At 49.1% G+C, this 19584-nt stretch overlaps 1 protein-coding gene across 1 annotated transcript; it reads left to right on the top strand.

Moving 5' to 3' along the window:
- Positions 1 to 12175: 12175 nt before the first annotated feature.
- On the top strand, positions 12176 to 14001 carry Nfil3 (nuclear factor, interleukin 3 regulated). Its single transcript, XM_051171362.1, has one exon. The coding sequence runs from the start codon at positions 12274 to 12276 to the stop codon at positions 13660 to 13662; it is 1389 nt and encodes a 462-aa protein (XP_051027319.1). The 5' UTR covers positions 12176 to 12273; the 3' UTR covers positions 13663 to 14001.
- Positions 14002 to 19584: the final 5583 nt, after the last annotated feature.

Below are 19584 nucleotides of genomic sequence, written 5' to 3'. Positions count from 1 at the left end.
ATGGCTTTGAACATCTGGTCTTGCTGCCTGTACCTCCTGAGTGCTGGGGTTATAGGCGTGCACCACCATGTATGTTTTATGTGGGGCTGGGAATTGAACCCAGGGAGAGATTTGTGCAGAATAGGCAAGCACCTTACCAACTGAGCTATAACTGGCCTAATGTTTTGTTTGTTTATGGCGTGTGTGTATGCATCCATTGAAACCCATGCCACAGTGCACATATGGAGGTCACAGGACAACTTTAAGGGCTCCGTTCTCCTCTTCCACCATTTGAATCCTAGAGTTTGAACTCAGCACCTTTATCCACTAAACTGTCTCACTAGCCTCGTTTTAAAGCAGAGGAATTCCTTGCCAACACTAAAAATCAGGATCTCTCTCTCTCTCTCTCTCTCTCTCTCTCTCTCTCTCTCTCTCTCACACACACACACACACACACACACACACACACACGTATTTTTTTTTAATGTCAACTTTTAAACAATTGGCTCCGTGGCCCCCTAGTCTAATACTGTCACAGTCCACAGGTGGGTCACCTCCTGAACCTTCATAAAGTCCCAGCTGCGGATCACCAGGTGTAGCAAGGTCCAGGGCAAGAGGTTCTGGGCACCAGCTGAAGTTGTCTAACTGGGCTCAGACCTGGGTTCAATGCCCAGCACTATGAAGGGGAAACCCCTAGTAATGCCTGGCTCTGAGCAGTCTTGACCTTCCAGCTAGACAGACCCTGAAACTTTTCTCAAGATCACATTCTCACGGTGTTCTCAGCTCACACTTCTTTACATTTGCTGGTTAGAGAGCTCTGCAGTTTATGAAAACAAAGGCATTCTCGGATGTTTTCTACCTGCCCAGGTCTCCTGCATCAGATCCCATTCCGAACACTGAAAGGAACCAGCCACTTACAGTTAAGAACGTTTTGAGTTTTAGCTGGGAAGGTAGTTCACCAATGAAGCACTTGCTTGACCTGTGGTCAGGCTAGCTGGCGGGGGGGGGGGGGGGGGGGGGGGGCGGGAGGCGGGGCTGGGGGGGACAGTTCGAGCTGTAGCACTTCCAGAAAAAACAAAAAAAACCTCCCTCCTCAGGAGACCCTACTTACAGGCTACAATCAGCACACTGGAGCCTTGGGGAAAGTTCTCCGATCCCAGGGTTAGACTTCAATTTTCTTCTAGTTCAATTAACTGCAAGAGCTTACCCGGTAGGTGAACCCTAAAGACTGGACACACCATCACTCTGGTCCTGGAGACCGAACCTCCTCCGCCTTGTTGATCTGTTTCCTAAACACCAGGGGGCGCTAACGAGTTATTTTCTAAGTTGCTATCAGAGACATCTTTCACACTTCCTCTGATTTCTAAGTTAGATGACAGTGACGGAAGCACAAATGTGGTGGAGGCGCAGTGTAAACTGCCCCGGGGAATGAAGACAGGCATCAGATTTCAAAATTCAGTCTAAAGAACAGCTTCGTGGGTCAGAGCCTCCGTTCCTCCGCTGTCAGCCTCAGGTGAGTCAGACAAGTACAACTGGCTTTTTGTGAAAAAACGTTACCCCTACCTACTTCGGGATTCTATGACATCAGTAAATTTGAGAAAAGTGGAACCTATTAACCAAAGCAAGAATCGTTTACATCAAGGTAGTCAGTTCTTCGAAACAAACGTGTAAATGGGAGATGTGTTTCCTGAACTGCTCAGCACCTGAGAAAGGAGGCTTACCATATTGCCTACCTGCTCTGAGGGGGCCTTACTGGGCATTTTACCAGATAGTCTCCATCGTTATTGCCCGGTGAAGGCGTCTGAAAGTGAAACCGGTAAATGGTAATTGAACCAGCACTTAGTGTGCCTCCGAGATTATCTGTGTACTGTGTGCCCCAGGTAGGTAGAAAAAGATCCACTTAATGAGATGTTCTGGGTGGGGGAGCTGCGCACTCTTTACTTTGGGGTTTGCTTTCTTTAAAAAGCGATGGGGGGTGGGGGTGGATAGAGTGAGGGAGTCATTGGAGCCCAGCTCTCACAGTCGAAGCAGAGCAGGAGACCGCTCAAGGACCTCGCCACCTGCCACATTCCGTATTTGGGCAAGCGCGTGCGTCACTGTCAGGAATATGGCTCCCTTTGCCAAGGCCGGTACTAATCTTACGTGTCTGTAAACGCAAGGAGTGTATGCCACGTTCCTTTACAATAGCCAACCTGGTGACTGATTTAAGAACATGCCGCCAGATGCCCTGTTTCCCATTTCCTTATGTCTTTTGTACAGCTCAGGAATTGGGGGTGGGGTGAGGGGACTGACGTGTTCACTGGGTGCAGAAAGGACCCGAGAGCTACCAGCTCAAGATGCTTCGGGGAGTGCCTTCTATGGCATGCTCAAGCCCGGGCACCGCAGGCGGTGGGCGTCCCAGCCCGGCGCAAGGCAGCCGATCGGGAACCCTCAGGTCCTCAGAGACAGCCGCCACCTCTCCACGTGGTCTGGGACGCAGATGGACCGCGTCCAGCTTGGTTTCCTAATCCTGTTACGCAACAACTTCGCAGGGGTCGTCTTCGCCCTAATTGTGCCAGGGGCTGTGCTTCTGTTGCTGTTGTGGCGCAGCTGGGAGAAGAGTGGGACATTTCAATCCTAACGCAGCCCGGCTGCCGCGCCCCTTCAGTGGGGGACAGTGGACACAAGAAGACCAAGGTCTCCGCCACGCCCGGATCCCCGCAGCCCTCACCCGGGGTTCTGTTAGCAACAGGTAGTTCGGCCCGCTGTGGCTCTCCGGGAAACAAATAAACAAACAAAGGTGCTGCACAGAGCGGTCGCGGCGACCCGGAGGGCGCGGCTGGCTACGGGCAAGGGGGTCCTGAGCTCCTCCCAGTCGTGCCCGGGTTGCTCCCCGGGTGCGTCCCGTTGCGCAACTCAGCGCTCGGCGTAGGTCCCCGCGGACAGCGGGTAGCAGCTGCGACAGCGGCCAGAGAAGGACGCGGACTGGTGGTGGCGCCGCGGCAGAGAGGGCGGGGCGGGGTGGGGCGGGGCGGCAGGGAGCCCGCCCCTGTCAGCACGGCCAGTGGCGGCGGTCCGGGGGCGGGCGCGGGCGCGGCGATTGGGGCGGCGGCCGCCCGTCACGGCGGAGCTGGCGGGCGGCGACGTAGCGCGGCGCTCGGAACTGACCTACTAACACACATCTCTCGGCGCGGCCACGGCGCCCGCGGACCCGGCGCGCCCGCCCGTCTCCCGCGCCGCGCCCTCGCCACCGCCCGCTGAGGGCCCAGCGGAGCTCAGATCGCACCCCGGCGCCGCCAGCCCGGTTCCGACCGTCCTTTCTTTCTCCTCCCGGGCCAAGGAACAGAACCACGGTAAGCGCTCCGCCCACCGGCGGCCCGGGGAGCCCGGCTCCGCTCCGCGCCCGCTTTCGGAGCGCGCGGCCGGCGGGCGTGGGGCGCGGGACGCGTGCGGGCGCGGCGCAGGGCTGGCGGGAGGCGGCGAGTGTGCGCGGGGCATGCATTACATAAACTTTTGCTGCTTTGGCAGGAGGGGCACTCGCCACCTTAAGGTAGCTGCTTTGATTGCAGCGCCCTGGCGCCCGCACGTAGCCCCGGCTGCCGCGCGCTCCCTCCCCCTCCCCGCTATTGCATAATGTCTCTGGATTTCAGGAAAATTGATGTTTCGGTGGAGAAAGAGCGCGCCGGGGAGGCGGAGTGGAAGCCGATCCCCTTTGCAGCCAGATGACGTGCCCGGCTCTCCGGGGTCTCTCAGCGCTGGTCCCTCTCTCCATGCTGGCCAGGGGGAGGGTTGAGTCACGGGGAACTGTCTTGATTTGCTTAGAAGGAGGATTGGAAGTGCGATTCGTGACGGCATTCGGAGATGCCTGCGCGGCGTTTGTTTGTGTCAGGCGCGGTGTCTGCACCGACGCTTTCCACCCTGTTTGTCGTCAGAGTGTTTTACGAGCCCTCGGGAAGGTGGAAGGATGTGTCCTTTCTTACATTGCATAATGGACCCGCGGTGAAACGTGGGCACCGGGGACGGGCTGATGTGAGAAAGTGCGCGTGTGTGTGCAATGATTTGGTCATTTTAGTGTAGCGTTGGATATTAGATCCTTATTGCTACCTCTGTATCGCCCCAAATAAGCATGTCTTTAAAATGAGCCCACGGAATTCATTATTAAGAAAGGAGAAATCCTAGTGCTGGATACTGATGCGCGCGGGGGAGGGGGCTCCTTAAATGTTCCGAGGTGTTATTTTTAAAACCCGGACAAGCCATTGTGACGTTTGCCTCCCCACTTTCTCAACTGGAATACATTCCGTTCCATCAGCTTTTTTTTCTCACCTTATCGTCATTGGTTTTTATTTTTTTTTTTCTTAAGACACCACAAGACAGATCATTAATAGATTCCTGGAAATGTTAGGTTATGTAACTGCCGAATTTGCTGGCTGTTGAGCATAGAAAGAGAGCTAATTACGTGATTTTATAATCTTGCCACAAAGAAAGTAGGGCAATCTCAGCGTTTAAGAATGTCATTATCAACAGGGGTTTTGTTGGTTCTTTTAAAGGATATTTTAAGCCAGAAAGTGACGACCGACTAAGCTTTGACATAGCTTATGCTCGCCAAATGTGTGTCTTTTGCCCTAAATGAAATGTATGCCTTTCTAAATTTAGCCCTATCACATTTTAACAATCGTGGCCTCGGTGCTATTTCTGGTTTCTCCAGGGCTGTGTGCAAATACAAGCTCAAGGCCATTTGCTGTAGTTTTAACTCCACGCCTTCCAAGACCTCTGATAAGACTGTATTTTTAGGAAGGCATTTCGCGGTGCCCAGTGACTGCTGCTGAACGCGGGGCCCCATTTATCATTTTAAAGGACACTTTGGAGGAACTGCTGCGTTCAGAGGCCAGCAGGGAATGGCCAAGAGTCACCGTCTTTTCTGGCTTTTGTAAATAACAACAACTAATGAAGTCAGAAATATTTATTTCACATCATTATTTCCCCCAGATCAGATATGATTTATGGGAAGCATATATAGGTTAGTAGATTGTATTTTTGCCTGTGTAACCTAGTTTTATTCACTGGGGATAGATGAATACGGTAAGTGTCCGGATATTAAATTTCTTCCCAGACTCTTACTTAGTGTAATGATGTGTGACTGTACGTATTTAATGGTGTCTGTGAGACAGTTTTCTTAGCGTACCATTTACATAATTGAACTACAGTATTATTTTAAGAGGTAGAGACATTCTAAATATTGACCCCTGGAACACAGTATTACTCCTATTTCAGCCGTTTTCCAAGATGCTGCAGTTGCGATAGCCGCCCCCACCCACCCCACCCCCCCAGCAGCAGACCCCGACCCACTTTTCGAGCTGCGCTGGGAGATCCAGGCCTGCCTGAGAGGCTTTGCTGCGCCACCTTCCATCACTCGTCCTTGTCCCCCTCTCTCCCGCCCCGGGACCGGGCACGCGCCTGGCGGTGGCAGGCAGAGACCTCGGCCCAAGACGCACCCCTTGGGCAGCGGCTGGACGCGCCTGGTGTTGGCCCGCGCGCCTCCCCACCCCCTCCCCGCATTCCTTTGTTCTGGCGCGGGGGTCCTCGCGGCGCCGAGGCCCCGCTGCGCCGCCCACCCGGCGGGAGGCGGGCCTGGGGAGCGGCGCGGCTTGGGGGCGCGGCCGTGGAGCGGGGCGGAGGCTCTACCAGCCCCAGAGCGCTGTAACGCGCTCGCCCTGAGCCGGGAGGCTTAAGAGGAAAGCGGGAGTGCCTCCTGTAGGCAGGCGGAGGCTGAGATGGGCCGCTGGCAGACATAGCCAGGGACAGACTACTCCGCGGCACTGCTAACTGCGACCCCACATACACCTTTGTTTCTACTAGAGTCTTGGTTGTATTTCAGAGCCAAGCTCTTCTCCATTCATGGTGTGAAAAAGCAAGACCTCTAAATGGCTACAGGAAAGAGAGAGGGCAGTCTTGATCATGATGGAAAGGAGAGTTCCTGTTTGAACGTGGCCAGTTGAGCCCACGTTTTTATTATTTCTTCTTGTATCTAAAGTTTATATTGCCAAAGGCCCGAGATTATAAATATGGTCAGGAGATCCTAATTCAAAATCACTCACGTAGACGCAGCCGTTCTTCCGTAAAAGTACCTCTCTGCACTTTGATCCCAGCTGCAGGTTTCTCTGAGTGAGCTTCTGATGTCACAGCTCACCATCCAGGTGTCGGCAGGGTTAGCAGCTCAGGCTGCTCCCTGTGCCTGGAATTCGGCGTCAAGGGGTGCTACTGGACACCCTAGGAGTCCTCTTTCTGTTAGAGACAGACAGCTTTGGGAGGTGCCAAGAGGACAGGCGCAGGTGCTGCCTGGGTTTCTGTCTCCAGTCTATGAGACCTTTACTGGCCTCCAGAGAAAACTGAACAGGGAAACCTGTGAAGCTGGACAGAAGGTGCTCAGTAAATGTTTCCAGCGTGCCTGTGTGTGGGCTCGCTTTCCTTTACGGAGCCGAATCTCACCAGAAGGCTGAGGATCAGTTGGTATTGGACCGGTGAAGCTTTATCTTCTCTTTTTGCTCCTGAATATCCTTGCCTAATAGTTTGATGTCTATACCAAGGGAATTCTTAGCAGTATCAAAGTGCTTCAAGGTCCCAAGTTACTGGAGTAATGCCTTAGGAAGTGTCTGGAGGAAGAGAAGGTAAGAGACATGCCACAACAGGAGTAACGCCTTGTCCAGGTCTCTGGAAGGTATTGTGACCTGAGTTCCCTGGCCTGACTGCTTCTAAACCTCGGGTCTGAGCTCATCAGTGGCTGTTCTCAGCTCCACTTAAACATGTACACCATCTTAAAACGGGTGTGGAGCTGTGTGGATGACAACTAAAGCCAGGCCCCATTCGACTGATGGCTCTCAATCTAGTCGAAGGCACCTACCTGGGTCTGAGGTAGCCATCACAGTCCCAAATAGTGCCTTGGAGTAAAGGCTGGGACCTGGAGTCATCCATGCCTTGATTCAGAAATAAGAAGGGCAGTAACTAAACAAAGCAGATGGACGACACCCCACCAAGCACCCCCACTTTTCAAAAGAAAAGGCACTCCGAGAAGTTGGTTAGCAGTCCGTTCCAGGGCTTTAAAAGATGGGAGCTCTGCTAGCCATGTGCCCCCGCCCCCACCCCCACCATTCTGCCTGTGCCTTCAATGAGAGTGAACACAAGCTCACTGTACTTCATGAAACAGTTTCCTTTTCTGCGTTGAGGGCTTATCTCGGCAATTATAACATCACCATGATGCAACAGCCTGCAAATTAAAGCCCTTTGTGAAAGAAAGGCTGTGCACAGGTTGAGCAAGGCCCCTGACTCACTCCCGCCAAGTGGAGTTTTCTAGCTGACCTAGCCGTGGTCATCAGCGGCTTCCGAGATGTAGGTCTGATTGAAGCGTGGGATGGAAAGGTGCGGTCAGAGTACTCAGCGTTATTTTTTACCCAACTTAGAAATCACACATGCCTCATTATTTCCATTGTAACCCAGATGGCATTGATGCTGTTAAAAGTTGTTTATTTTTAATTTGTATTGAGGAATGAGGGCACGCTTGGGATTCAAGTCAAACATAACAAACAATGTAATTGAGGTTTCCTATAATGCTCATTTCTTGTTTTTGTCAGGTAGGCCTGCATTTCACAGGGTTAGCACATTGTTTGATATCCTGTTATTTTTCTCAATTTTATTTGAGTTGATTTTTATCCAGATTGGATTCACAAGTGAATGTCGAAAGACCCTGACCTTCGATCACAGACAATTACATAAGAGGTTTTTTCAGTTTCAAAATGAGTTTTTATTGCCACCACCCCCGCTTACCTCTCACATTTCTTTGCAGCTAATTTTCCTGTAGTTAGAAGGGAGGGGGAATTTGTTTCTCATATGGCTTTAATTAGAATTTGAGCTTGTTTTTTAAGTCTAGCTGGGATTTGCTGGATGCCATTCATGAATAGCCCTGGCTTGGGGGACCTGGTTTCACTGGAGTTTGGGTGTTTATAAGCCTTTCAATTGTCAGAACACAGTGTCTTTTATTAACTTTCTAGGGATCTTAAAGGTAATTAAGTAAGTAGCCTTCAAATAAACCTTCCACTCTATTCATAAGGCACACGGCACAGTAAATGGCACTTACAGTCAGGTGCTGATTGGGAAAGTGAACAAGGACATAAGAAACAGGCTAGGGAGATAGGAAACATTCAGGAACTTTCTGCCATGCCCAGTCCCCAGCACAGATCCTTTTTTTTTTTTTTTTTTTTTTTTTTTTTGGTAACTGATGTTGTTTTGTTTTGGTCTGTGTTGCTGTTATGCTGTAAACTAGTCAAGGGTGTGATATTTGTGTCCCTAAGATACAGAGGAGAATAGGATGTGGCTCAGTTGGCGGTGTTTGCCTAGTAGTCCCAGTGCCCTGGGTCCTCCTGTCTCTAACACCTACAAACCAATGTCAGAACGTACACCTACAGTCCCAGCACATAAGAGATGGAGGCAGGAGGATCAGAAGCTCATGGTCATAGTGAAGTCAAAAAGGAAGATTCCAGGAGTTACTAAATTGATCAATTATCTTTTTTTAAAAAGTCACAAATAAGGGCTGGAGGGGTGGCCCAGTGGTTAAGAGCCCTTGATATTTTCTCAAAGGACCTGAGTTTAGTTCTGAGGCATCAGGCACTTCACAAATGACTGTAACTCCAGCTTAAGCAGATCCGACACCCTCTTCTGCCCTCCACAGACACGGGCACAGTGTGACAGACACATAGTAACATGCAAAAATAAAAACAATAAATCCTTTTTTTAAAAAACTGGTTTTTTTTTTTTTTTTTTTTTGTTTTTTTGTTTTTTTTTTACAGGCAGTGATGGTTTCATTTGGAAGCTTCTCTACTTGATTTTTAACAGTATATTTCTAGCTAGGTGGTGGTGGCGCACATGTTTAATCCCAGCAGTCAGGAGGCAGGGGCAGGAGGCTCTCTGAATTTGAGGACAGCCACGGCTACGCAGAGAAACCCTGTCTTGAAAAACAAAACTAAACACATTTCTATATATATAAACATACACATTCTCTCTCTCTCTCTCTCTCTCTCTCTCTCTCTCTCTCTCTCTACCTATCTCTCTCCCCACCCCCCTCTCTCTCTCACTGTTCTCACTCCATGGGCCTCACTTTCTCCAGCTGTGAAGCCGTTTTAATGGGTGCCCCTGTGTGTCCTGCTTGCTTCCATCCCCAGGTTCTTCCTACATTATGTTACACTTGCTCCTTGTAGAGACTGGCCGTTACCCTTAGTTCGTGTTTCAGTCAACAAGATGCACAGGTGTGCTAATAAAACGCAGGCTTGCCATCCACTTTATTAAGTTTAAATCTAATTTTCAAGTAATCCCTTGTTGAGCTTGGAATATTTTCCTTTCTTGTAAGCTGGATGAGGTTTTGACACATTTATTTACAGATGCATCCAAACAGAAAAAGTGGGTCAGTTTGTTGCCGGGATAAGGCTGGTCTGGCAGTGAGAGATGGCTCACGCGTATGTGCCCCACATGTGTGCCAAGTATGTGTTTCTTCTGACCCCGTGTGTACTTAGGCCTGCTAAGTGGCTGCAGGCCCTAAGCTGAGCACTCAGGAGTTAGAGGGTTTGGTTCGAGAGGTAAAAATGTCAGTGGATTAAAGAGCTCGCCACACAAACCTGGTGACCTGAATTCAGTTTCCGGATCCCACTGTGGAAGGAGAGAGCCCACTTCTGAATGTTGACCTCTGGCCCCCACATATGCCTACAGGATGATAATAAATAAGTAAAAATAAAAAGGTAAGTTGACATCTGAAGAGTTGATGAAGTGGTCAGTTAACTTCTCCAAGTTTTCACAGGTGGGAGAGGTGGCAGTGGGTTAAGAGCACTTGCTGGTCTTGCAGAGGGGACACAAGTTCAGTTCCTAATATCCACATCAGGCAGCTCACAACCAGCCCTGTAGAGGATTTTGATATCTAAGCAAGGAAGATGTCCTGTACTCAGTGCAGAGTGTTTATTCCTTCTGTCTCTGTGGAGTTTGGACTGCTACAAACTCACCTCTGAGAGGTCAGAGGTCAGAGCTATGTGTGCGTGTCTGTCATAACCATGGGGAAACCCCTACAGGATCAACTCTGTCTAGAATTTATGTTGTCTGTTGGATTCCTTTTGCAGACTTTCCTTAGGTCAAGTCTTATTTTAATTGCAGAGAGTATTTAGAGTCATCTTGACTTAAATAAACTCAAGAGTCTGGACTTATGAAATAGTGCTCCTGCCTGCAGCAGGTTGTAAAAAAGTGTGCGGTGGCAGTGATGGTGTCTTCACGGTAGGCGTGGGAAAGTACGTCGGCTGGCATGACGTGATGCCTGCTCTTAAGTTTCTCTTTTTTATTTGTGTCTTTAAGCAGTCACATCTGCTGATGCGTGTAATGGCGTTAATGGTGCCGAGAGAGGTAACATCATACAATGGGCCCTTCGTGTCAGTTACTTACCAAAAAAGAAACAGAATGACTAAGGTAGCCCAGCGTTCTGTGTTGACTTCAAACAGTGACACACAGGTGAAGTCATGGTTAGATTAGTCATAAACAGAGAGCCTGGGATCCCAAGCAGTCATCGTGAATGCTGATGGTTTCAGAAGGTGGCCTCAGCTGTGCTGAGGAGATGGCTCAATGGCTGAAGTGCCTGGCTTGAGGTTGAATCCGCAGAACCCATGGGGCAGTAGAGCATGTTTGAAATCCCAGTGCAGGGGAGACAGCAGAGACCCACAGATCCTGGGATCTTGATAGGCAACCATCTGTAGAAACAGGAATCTCCAGGTCCACTGAGGGACTCTGCTAAAAAATAAATAAATAAATAAAAATGCTGATAATAATAATGGGGGTTGAAGCAATTGTCACGCCATCAGGATAAGCAGCACCTTGGAGGGGGCAGTAGGGGACAATGTGTGCGGTTTGTGTACATGTTTGCTTTCTGGAGTCAGAATCTGACCCAAAGGCACCATGAAGGAGACACTTACCTAGCTCTCCCCTGGGCTTCGTGTGTGTGTGTGTGTGTGTGTGTGTGTGTGTGTATGTGTATGTGTGTGTGTGTGTGTGTGTGTGTGTGTATACACATGTATGTGCATGCACACGTACATGCATGCACATACACAAATGTGAGACCCAATTCATATTATAAATATTTTACTCATGGGTGTGAAAAAAGTTGATTCTGTTTTTCAGTTCTTACATGTTTTATTTGAAACTAATTAGCAAGATTGAAAGAAGGTCTCTCCGTAATTATATTCTCTAGTTTTGAAGTAGTCTTAACTTTCAAGAGGGCTCTCTTTAAGAAAAAAGAAAAGAAAAATCCCCTTGGATAGTTACTGTTTTAGTCCAAAATATATAACTGAAGTCTGTTAGGCTGACGTTTTAGGACTACCAAAGAGCACTGTAGCTGTCAATCCTGAGAGTCTGGCCCTTTAGTCTGAAGGGACCTACATTTTGAAGTGTATAAGTACAGTTACTTCATATAGCAGCTTGATGGTGAGGCCAGAGGGGTCCCCAGGGGAGACTGAGGACCACCAGGCCCTCAGGGAAGATACAGCAGTTTAACCGATGTTAAGGAGTTTACTTAGCCAAGTTCTTGCAGAGGGATGTACATGTTTTCTTGGCAAAGCCTTGTCACCTATTGTGGAGCAGGGCAGCGCACGCGGTCTGGTCACCATTGCAGGGCTTTCTGTCCTTCCCTCCCTATAATGGACCACCACTGTACTGCACTTGGCCTTTTACCTCTGCTAAGCACAGCTTTCCTCTACCCAACCCAGAGCAGAGGGAGGGTAGGAGGAAGGAATGAAGGGATGGGTATAAGCATAAGACTGGAGGGAGGGATGAGACGGATCCAAGAGGGGTTAGGTGGAGGGAGGGAGGAATGAGGATAAAGGGATGACTGACTGAGTGACAGCTTTAGTGACTAAGTGAGTAACTAACTGATTTTCTCACTCTCCTGGACCACACAGTCCACTGCTAAGAGGTTCTTTGCCCCCGAAGTGGAAGAATTTGTGGGTTTACAGATTCTTCCAGCTTGCTCACCCTAAAGATCTAAGCCTTATTGTGACCGGTTCTCCCTGACTGCTCAGCACTGTTCCCCCTTGGAGCCACTAGCATACATCTGCCCAGGGGACTCATGGTGTTCTCCTCTGTTGCAGATAACCCATGAGGGGCACCTGACAGCTTTTACCCTGCACCAGACAGCAGAAGAGATTGATGGATGGCAAGCTGGTAGTTTTTAAAACCTGAAAGAACACTGGGAAAGTGATTTGTTCTCCTCCGCCGCGTCTACAGACGGTAAGGTCCTTTCTGATGCAGCTGAGAAAAATGCAGACCGTCAAAAAGGAGCCCGCACCCCTGGATCCTACCAGCAGCTCAGACAAGATGATAGTGCTGAACTCCACCTTGGCCGAGGTGGCTGAGGACCTAGCCTCAGGCGAAGATTTGCTCCTGAACGAAGGGAGCATGGGGAAAAACAAATCCTCGGCCTGTCGGAGGAAACGGGAATTCATTCCCGATGAGAAGAAAGATGCCATGTATTGGGAGAAAAGGAGGAAAAACAATGAAGCCGCCAAAAGGTCTCGCGAGAAGCGCCGACTCAATGACCTGGTTCTGGAGAACAAGCTGATCGCACTGGGAGAAGAAAATGCCACTTTAAAAGCCGAGCTGCTCTCTCTGAAATTAAAGTTTGGTTTAATTAGCTCTACGGCGTATGCCCAAGAAATCCAGAAACTCAGTAATTCCACGGCTGTGTACTTTCAGGACTACCAGACATCTAAGGCAGCAGTGAGCTCCTTTGTGGATGAGCATGAGCCTACGATAGTCACTGCGAGCTGCATCTCCGTCATCAAGCACTCTCCGCAGAGCTCCCTCTCCGATGTGTCTGAGGTGTCCTCTGTGGAACACACACAGGAAAGCCCTGCCCAGGGAGGCTGCCGGAGCCCTGAGAACAAGTTCCCGGTGATCAAACAGGAGCCGGTGGAATTGGAGAGCTTTGCCAGGGAGTCCCGGGAGGAGCGGGGTGCCTTTTCCACCTCCATCTACCAGAGCTACATGGGAAGCTCTTTTTCCACCTACTCCCACTCCCCACCCCTCCTGCAGGTCCATGGGTCCACCAGCAACTCCCCGAGAACCTCAGAGGCTGATGAGGGTGTCGTGGGCAAGTCTTCTGATGGCGAAGATGAGCAGCAGGTGCCCAAGGGTCCCATCCATTCTCCAGTGGAGCTGCAGCGGGTGCACACCACGGTGGTGAAGGTTCCAGAAGTGAACCCTTCTGCCTTGCCACACAAGCTCCGAATTAAAGCCAAGGCCATGCAGGTCAAAGTGGAGGCTTTGGACAGCGAGTTCGAAGGCATGCAGAAACTGTCCTCACCTGCAGATGTGATGGCCAAAAGCCATTTTGACCTAGAGAAGCACGGGGCCTCGGGTATCGTCCATTCCTCTCTCACTCCTTTCTCAGTGCAGGTGACGAACATTCAAGATTGGTCCCTCAAACCGGAACACTGGCACCACAAAGAACTGACTGGCAAAACTCAGAGTAGCTTCAAAACAGGAGTGGTAGAAGTCAAAGACAGTGGCTATAAGGTTTCTGAGGCTGAGAATTTGTATTTGAAGCAGGGCATGGCAAACTTATCTGCAGAGGTGGTCTCGCTCAAAAGATTCATTGCCACACAACCTATCTCAACCTCGGACTCCAGGTAAACGACTACTGACCGAGCTGTGCGTGGAGGAGGAAGATGTTGGGTACCGTGCCGAATTTCCACTGGACCTCTGATGTCATTTCACTGTAGTGTGCACACACGGTGTCTGTCTGGTGTCCCTGTGTGCACACGCTGAAGACTTGATGCCCTCACTCTGCCTGGTGTATAGTCAGATAGCGTCCCCTACCCCCCACAGAGGCTGTACATACCGAACGTTATTTTTGCTCTATTATAAAGTGTGTATGTTGCCAGTTTCAATAAAGGATTGGTGACAAACACAGCAGGGGCTCCATCCCACTTGGTCTGATGGGAAAAGAAAAGGGTTGAGGCTGGGGAGACGGATGTCTCAGTTGCAGGTGAGGTGCTTCCAACACATCAAAGGGACCATGGCACGCAGATAAAAGGCCAGGTGTGGCAACACACATACCTGTAATCCCAGAGAAGGAGGACCAGTGGGGGACACGGCGGCGCACAGGCAGATCTCTAGGGCTCACTGGCAAGAGAGCTAGCACCAAGTTCAGTGAGAAGCCCTGAATCACAAAATAAGGTGGAAAGTGATTGAGGAAGGTGCTGGACATCGACTTTTGACCCGACACACATTCACATAACATGCACAAACAAATGAATATGATGTTTGCTTCACCAGAAATGAAGAAAAAAAAAACTGGTTTTTTGTTTGTTTGTTTCCAAGCAATTGTGTGTTTAGAAACCTTCTAATGAAAGGGATGGCAAGGGCCTGGGACTAGAGCTTGGCTGTGGAGCCCAGGGAAGTGAGGAGAGGGTAGAGTGTTCCTGTACTGGAGACTGGCTTGCTTAGTTGTTCCCCCAATAGGTAGCTTTCTTTAGGACTGGGTTTTCTCTAGGTTACTAGGTGGAAGGCTCCAAACGGTTTGGTACTGGCCTCTCTTTAGTCACCTCCCTTTTAAGTGTGACACATGGTGCAGCGGCTGAGTCACTGACCCACTTTGCCTGGATGAAAGACCATTTTTTAAAAGCGGATAAAAACAGGATGGAGGAAGTGTGTTTTTGTTTTTGTTTTTCTTAACGTTACTCTAAAGCTTAACAGTTATAGAGCGTGACCATGCAGGGAGATAAGCTAAATGCCATTTAAATGTCATCAGAGGAGTTTCTGAGAAGTCATCAGTTACCACGTGCCAACATCTGTATCATTCAGGTATATTTAATAACTTGTGAGCTTGAAGTATATAGTTCAGGGGCAGAGCATTCACCTAGCACACGTGGGACCCTCAGCTCCATCCGCATCACCTCAGGGAGGGAAAGGACTTATGAATGAGACCTATTGCTAAAGCGTCCCTAACTTTAGACATTAGGGATTCTGACACATGGGTATAGAAAGCTTGATTCCAGCCAACTGGGGAAAAGACCATGCCTGGTTATTCATCCAGAATTCTCCACTGGCCCAAGAAGTAAGTGCCATGAGAGTTCCATGTGCTGTGCGAGTGGGCGGTGTCCTGTGTCACTCTCAGGTGGAGTGGGTGGGTAGTGGACATTGTTCCCAGTAGGTCATTGCCTTACTCAAACTCTGTCTCCATACTGATCTTTCTGTCCTGGATAAGGGAACCATTGCTCTGTGCCTCCTTACTTGTGCCACATGGTTAGCCCCAGCACTGGAGGCAGGGCAGCCCTGGCAGTGTGCTGTGTGCCAGTTTTTCTGACTGTACATCCAGTATAGCCTGGTGCTTGTTCTAGGCTATGGTCTCTGTGTTTTCATATTGTACACTGGGATACTTTGTGTTTGAGGGACCTCCTGTCTCACAGATGTACAGACATGTACACTGACCACCTAATTTATTTTTTCATTTGTGGCCTCCACTTCAGGTTTTTCCAGCTAGAGAAATGCATGTCTTGGTAAGGCCCTCTACCTTTCTCAGTCTTATTACAGGCTGAGCTGGGGGCTGAGACAGTCACCTGCAATCGCTGGAAAGCAAAGAAGCTGGCTAACAGCTGGAACAGAGTCAGAATACTTCAATAGCCCAGGACGGACAGCATGAATCCCAACACAAGCTGTTACACAGTAGAGCTAGGATGTGGAGTTTTTCTGCCTGGGAAGAAGTTTCCAGAGCTGGACTTGTAGCCTGGCACTAAACTCAAATGTACAAGGCCTTGGATTCAATCCTCACCACTACAAAACAAATAAGGAAAAAAATGCAAATAATTACAATGAGGGGAGGAGAATTCCTTCAAGCTTGCTGTAAGTCAGAGCCCTGTGGAATCAGAGGTCGTGTCTGTGCTGACACATCCAGAGAGTTGTCCCTGTCTCTACAGTGCAGTAGAAAACAACCTATGGCCGTACTACACTGGACATGCCCAGTCTCATCTGATCCTGGAAGCTAAGCAAGGAACATTCTCTAGGGACTAGAGAGAAGGCTCGGCAGTTAAACGCACTTGTTTAACTGCACTTCTAGAGGACTCTAGAGTTTGGTTCTCAACACCTACACTGGGCTGCTCACAACCACCTGTAACTCCAACTCCGGGAGATCCAACAAACACCCTCTGCTAGTGAGCTCAGACACCTCCATGCACCTGGCACACATGCATACAAATAAAATAAAAATAAATATTAAAATATGATTGCCAGCAAGGTGTGGGTAGGAAGCATTACGGTCATACAGAGAGTGAGAAAACATATTAAGAAAAGTGTTAGTTGTTCAGAAAAGGGAGTTGGCACTCTGGGGGCCAAAAGGCATCATGAACTGGACCAAGTGCAAAAAAAAGAAAAGTCTTGTTCTGAAGAATTGTTTTTTTTCTCCAGAACCATGAAGATCTCATGCCAATCTTGGGCCTACAGGTGTGGCCTCCATGCCCAGATTCCTTGTCAGATATAAGTAGTCACTGGTGATGCCTTCCTGACTCTTTTTATCTCTCCTCTTAGTGCGGTGTTGCCTTAGCATTCCAAGGCTCTCTGTTATCTTTGAGATGACGACTAAAATGTTATGCTTTAGAAATAAATTGACAGTCGGGCATGGTAGCACATGCCTTTAATCCCAGTGCTCAGGAGGCAGAGGCAGGTGGGTCTCTGTGAGTTGTTCAACCCCAGCCTGGACTACAAAGCGAGTCCAAAACAGCCAGGGTTGTTACATAGAGAAAACTTTCTCTCAAAAAAACCTGAAAGAAAGAAAATGAGCCTCACCAACATGTGAAGAACCAAAGAAATAGTACAGTGAACAAACACTTCTGCTACATGCTGCTAACAGGAATCCCTGCTGCCCCACTTCTTTCCCAGGGTCCCCCAGAACGATGGGAAATGGGTTGGGGAGGTAGCTTAGTTGGTAAAGGGCTGCTATGCAAGCATGAACACCTGATTTCAATCCCTAGAATCAACACTGAAAAACCAGATGTGAGGCCTGGCATACGGGCGCAGGCCTTTAATCCTACCACTTGGGAGGCAGAGGCAAATGCATCTCTGTTGAGTACCATGACAGCTGAGACTATATAGAAAGACTGAAGACAGAGACTGAGAGAGAGAGAAAAGGGGCAGGGGGCGGGGGAGGGAGAGAGAGGCACAGATTTCGGTGGTGCAAACTGGTAATCTCAGGGCTAGCGAGGAGAAGGCAGGAGGATCTCTGGGGCTTACTAGCTGGCCAGCCTGGCCTAATAGGTGATTTCCAGCTTTAGTGAGAAATCCCATCTCAAAAAATAAGACAAGTAGCCAGATGGTGGTGGCACATACCTTTAATTACAGCACTTGGGAGGCGGAGGCAGAGGCAGGCAGATCACTGTGAGCTCGAGGCCAGCCTGGTCCAGGGCAGCCAAGGCTACACAGAGAAACCCTGCCTTGAACCCCCCACCCCCAAATAAGGCAGATGGTACCTATGGCACATCTGGCATTGTCCTCTGGCCAGCACATACATGCACACAAACACACAAAATAGAGGCTTGCAGCCATGACTATCAAAAGATAAGGAATACACACCTCAGAGCACCAAAAAGTCTCAGTAATATCCAAAGAGTAGCTCTCAGGTTGGCCTACAGAATGAAAGGAAGTCATAGCCAGACATGCCTAAAGGAGCTCTCCAATGGCCCAACCCCAACACCCAGGCATGAGGAGGGGGATGGCCTACTGTTCCTCCCTGGAATGCAGACAGGTCCTCCACATGACCTCCTCACGGTGTGGGTATCCTGTCTTCGTTGGTAGCTCACTGTGTGGGATTTGACTGGTTAGAGTTCCTCCTACCACATGCCTTGATCATACGGAGATGTTGCCTTTTACAATCACAGTCAAGATCCCTGAGGATACCTGAAACTATAGGTAACAGACTGATTCTACATAGACTGGGCCTTTCCTACCCATGCCTGTAGTAAAGTTTTAATTTATAAGTTACACACTGAGAGATCAACAAATGGAAAGAAATGGAACAGTAGTAGTGTAATAAAAGTTTAATTAATGATTTAATTTATTTTTAGTTATGTGTATGTGTGTGCCTCTGTGTGGGGGTATGTGCATATGGGTGCAGGTATCTGAAGGTGTCAGCTCCCTCAAAGCTGGAGTTACAGGCAGCTGAGGGTTCTGGAAACCAAACGCAAAACCTCTGCAGGAGCAGTGTGGGTTCACCACTGAGCCATCTCCAGCCCCTAAAGATTACTTTCTAAATGAATTGTTTAGGGATACAAGCAGGAATCAAAGCTCATCCTCAGCTTTTTAGCAAATTCCAAGCCTAATGCGATCTCTAAACATGCTGTGCCTCATGCCTGTTTTCCCAGCAGGTAGATTGCTGTGAGTTCGAGGCCATCCTGGTCTACAAATCGAGTCCAGGACAGTCAGGGCTACACAGGGAAAATCTGGCTAGGAAGAGAGAGAGGCGGGGGCAGGGAGGGGGAGAGAGCCCTAAAAAACAAATAAAAAGTGAATTTCTAGGATTTCCTATTGACAACCGGTACCACAAGCAACTGAGTCTGCGCAGAAAGGGTGGCCACTATACCGATATTCTTGGGGGGTGTCTTGCAGAAGCTTCCCCAGCAGTCAGCAGTGTTGTGTCCAGGATCCAAGCCCTGTGCCTGGACAAAGAGGGTCGGCAGGAGCCGAAGTGGGGCACTTCAGAGTCTACAGAGAAAAGGAGAGGAAGGGGCTTTTTCTTGAGTAGTAGTAAGATGGCCTTTAAAGCTAAGTACTGTGCACTCGGGAGGCAGAGGCAGGCTGCTGTGAGTTCGAGGCCAGCCTAGTCTACAAAGTGAGTCCAGGATGGCCAAGGCTACACAGAGAAACCCTGTCTCGAAAAACTAACTAACTAAATAAATAAATAAATAAAGTTAAGTACTGTGATAGATACACACCCATAATCCTAGCGCTTGAGAGGCAGAGGCAGGAGGATTGCAAATTCAAGGCCTGAGGGAGCTCCATAGCAGGAACCTGTCTGAATTAAGAACAGCAGGAAGCTGTGGTTGAGATGTCTAGTTTTCTATTGTATAACAGTTGTATAGCGGGTTTATTTATTAGCTTCAAAGAAGGAAATAGCTTAAAATAAAAACAGCTCACCTGTGTGGCTTCCAGTGGCTGCCTACACACACTGCCTTCTGAACAATGGAGCCTTCATCCATTGATACCTCTCTGCCACACAGGTATTTTGTTGGTTAAAAAAAAAAAAATGTTTACTGTTCTGTTAGAGGTTAGGAATGTGGCTTGTGTGATAGAGTGCTTGCCTGGTATTCTAACGTCAGAGTTCCATCTCCAGCACTGTATAAAGCTGGCATGGGTGTTCTCACCTGCAATCTCATTGCACAGGAGGTCATTCCTGGCCACACTGGGGGTGTGAGGTCAGACTGCGAGACTCCTGTCTCAAAACACACACACACACACACACACACAGACATACACACACACAAACTTTTAGACTTAAAAACAAAAACCAAAAACCAAACCTGGTAGCTATTAAAGTCAATTTTGAAAACTAGAAAACCTTTACAG

The sequence above is a fragment of the Acomys russatus genome, chromosome 3, assembly GCF_903995435.1.
Source record: "Acomys russatus chromosome 3, mAcoRus1.1, whole genome shotgun sequence".
NCBI classification, from domain to species: Eukaryota; Metazoa; Chordata; class Mammalia; order Rodentia; family Muridae; genus Acomys; species Acomys russatus.
The sequence above is the reverse complement of the archived record's forward strand: the minus strand, read 5'-3'. Positions and strand labels throughout refer to the sequence as shown.